The sequence below is a fragment of the Mus caroli genome, chromosome 8 (assembly GCF_900094665.2).
Source record: "Mus caroli chromosome 8, CAROLI_EIJ_v1.1, whole genome shotgun sequence".
Classification (NCBI taxonomy): Eukaryota; Metazoa; Chordata; class Mammalia; order Rodentia; family Muridae; genus Mus; species Mus caroli.
In genome coordinates this window covers 62727774-62730087 of record NC_034577.1, presented here as the reverse complement: position 1 = coordinate 62730087, position 2314 = coordinate 62727774, and the positions used below count along the sequence as shown (strand labels likewise).

Sequence of the window (2314 nt, the reverse complement as noted above, 5' to 3'; positions counted from 1 at the left end):
TTTTTTTTTTTTGGTTTTTCGAGACAGGGTTTCTCTGTATAGCCCTGGCTGTCCTGGAACTCACTTTTGTAGACCAGGCTGGCCTCGAACTCAGAAATCCACTTGCCTCTTGCCTCTGCTAGGATTAAAGGTGTGCGCCACTACTGCCCAGCTATTTCATTCTTTTTTTTTTTTTTAATTTATTTATTTATATGAATACACTGTAGTTGTCTTTAGACACATACCAGACTCCATTACAGATGGTTGTGAGCCACCATGTGGTTGCTGGGAATTGAACTCAGAACCTCTAGAAGGGCAGTCAGTGCTCTTAACCACTGAGCTAACTCTCCAGTCCCTATTTCATTCTTTTTATTAGTGTTATTTTGCTTTATTTTTGAGGTAAGGTCTCAATGACTATTCTGAAACTCACAGAGAGCCTCCTGCCTCTGCCTCCCTAGTACCTAGGTGCTCTGCTACCCTGTCTCCTAGTCTCCCTCTCACACACACTTGTAGCCCAGAAAACCAGGCTGACCCTACATGGAGTTTGGGGAATAGTAGGAGCTCTTTGAGTTAATGCAGCAGCATGTGTCCAGTGTGTCAGGTGCTGATCCTCAGCTGTTAACTGTACCAGGCTGACTGCAGCCAGGACAGGAGCTGTGCTGTCTGAAGACCTTCCCTAGCTCCTGGCAGGCCTGGGGTGCAGGACTTCAGAGTAACCAGCAGCCAGTTCATAAGGTAATAAAGTCAACTGGGCATGATGACACATGCCTGTGATCCTGTGCACCGGAGCTTGAGACAGGAGGGATTTGATTTCCAGGTCAGTGGGGGCTCTGTAGTGAGTTCAAGGAAAGCCTGAGCTACCAACAAATCTTTGTCTCAAAAAGCCAGAGGGGTCTGAGGAGGAGACTGCTGAGTAAAGTGCTCGCCCAGTGCTGTGGAGACAGCTCAGGTTACAAAGGTGTCTTGATCTTGCAAAGAGCATATGCTTAGTTCTCAGCACCCATGTCAAATGGCTCACAACTGCTTTTGACTCCTGCTCCAGAGAACTGGAGTCAGCCTTCGGCACCAGCATACATGCATAACCACATACAGAAATCACACACACACACACACACACACACATTAAAGACATGATGAAAAAAAAGTCTTTAAATTTTTATTTATTTAAAGAATGAATGCTCTACTGCATATACATATGCAGGCCAGAAGAGAGCATCAGATACCCTCATAGATAGTTGTGAGCCACCATGTGGTTACTGAGAGTTGAACTCAGGAATCAGGAACTCTGGAAGAGCAGTCAGTGCTCTTAACCATTGAGCCATCTCTCCAGCCTGACAAAATGAAAACTTTAAATACTGGGTCTAGGTGGTGCCTGTCATCTGAGCTCTGGGGCTTGCTGATTCATGGAGCCTGGTTCATGGAGCCACAGTCAAGGTAGACATGGCCTGAGAAGTCCCAGTCTAGAACTCTGACCTCATCACCTGGGAGCCGACAGAGAAGGAATAAAGTGTAGACAGCTGCAGTGAGCTCAGGCTGCAGCCTAGGAAGAGAGGAGGGTCCATGGACATGGGACAGCAGGGAGACAGTGAGAGACAGACACAGGCAGTTCCCAGAGCCCAGTGAGGCTGGTGGCTCATCCTTGTCTATTCCCTTCTCCACAGGACACTGAAGGGGAAGCTGGCCCGGCAGCACCCAGAGGCCTTCAGCCGTAAGTGTGCCCCACTCCCCCCCCACTACACCCTCACCCCCCACTGCTGCCAGTGCCTTCTGCTAGCATCTGAAGTCTGCCTGCACAGCTGCCTATCCAGGGTCTCAAAGGTGATGGGTGGAGAGGCCTCTGCTGTGGGAGGCTGCAGAGGCTGCCATATTCTTTCTGGAGGCTAGTTTCAAGAATGAATAGTAGCCAGGCAGTGGTGGCGCACGCCTTTAATCCCAGCATTCGGGAGGCAGAGGCAGGCAGATTTCTGAGTTCAAGGCCAGCCTGGTCTACAAAGTGAGTTCCAGGACAGCCAGGGTTATATAAAGAAACCCTATCTAGAAAAAAAAAAAGAAAAAAAGAAAAAAGAATGAATGAATAGTGATTGCTCTCTTACGCAGGAGCCCTGTGAAACAGGCTGTCACTCATAAGCATGTGTGAGGTGAGGGTGGAACATTCCATTTCACAAAGATGAAACTGCTGCAAAATCACTGGGAGCCTGACATTGCCAAAGGCTCTGTCTGCTCACCTCATCTCTTGGGTGGGTTTGTCCCTTCCAGTGACAGGCAGAATTCCTGGGCTTTCTTTTGTTTGTATTGTGTTTTTTTTGGATTTTTTTTTTTTTTTTTTTTTTTTTTT

General features: G+C 47.8%; 1 protein-coding gene across 7 annotated transcripts in view; it reads left to right on the top strand.

The window, feature by feature from the left end:
* Kxd1 (KxDL motif containing 1) overlaps positions 1–2314 on the top strand; it is a 15050-nt gene that overhangs the window by 11081 nt on the left and 1655 nt on the right. For all 7 annotated transcript variants that reach the window (XM_021171033.2, XM_029480572.1, XM_021171037.2 and 4 more), the window contains exon 4: positions 1641–1687. In XM_021171033.2, the coding sequence (XP_021026692.1) occupies positions 1641–1687 (47 nt within the window). The remainder of the gene's footprint in view (positions 1–1640; positions 1688–2314) is intronic.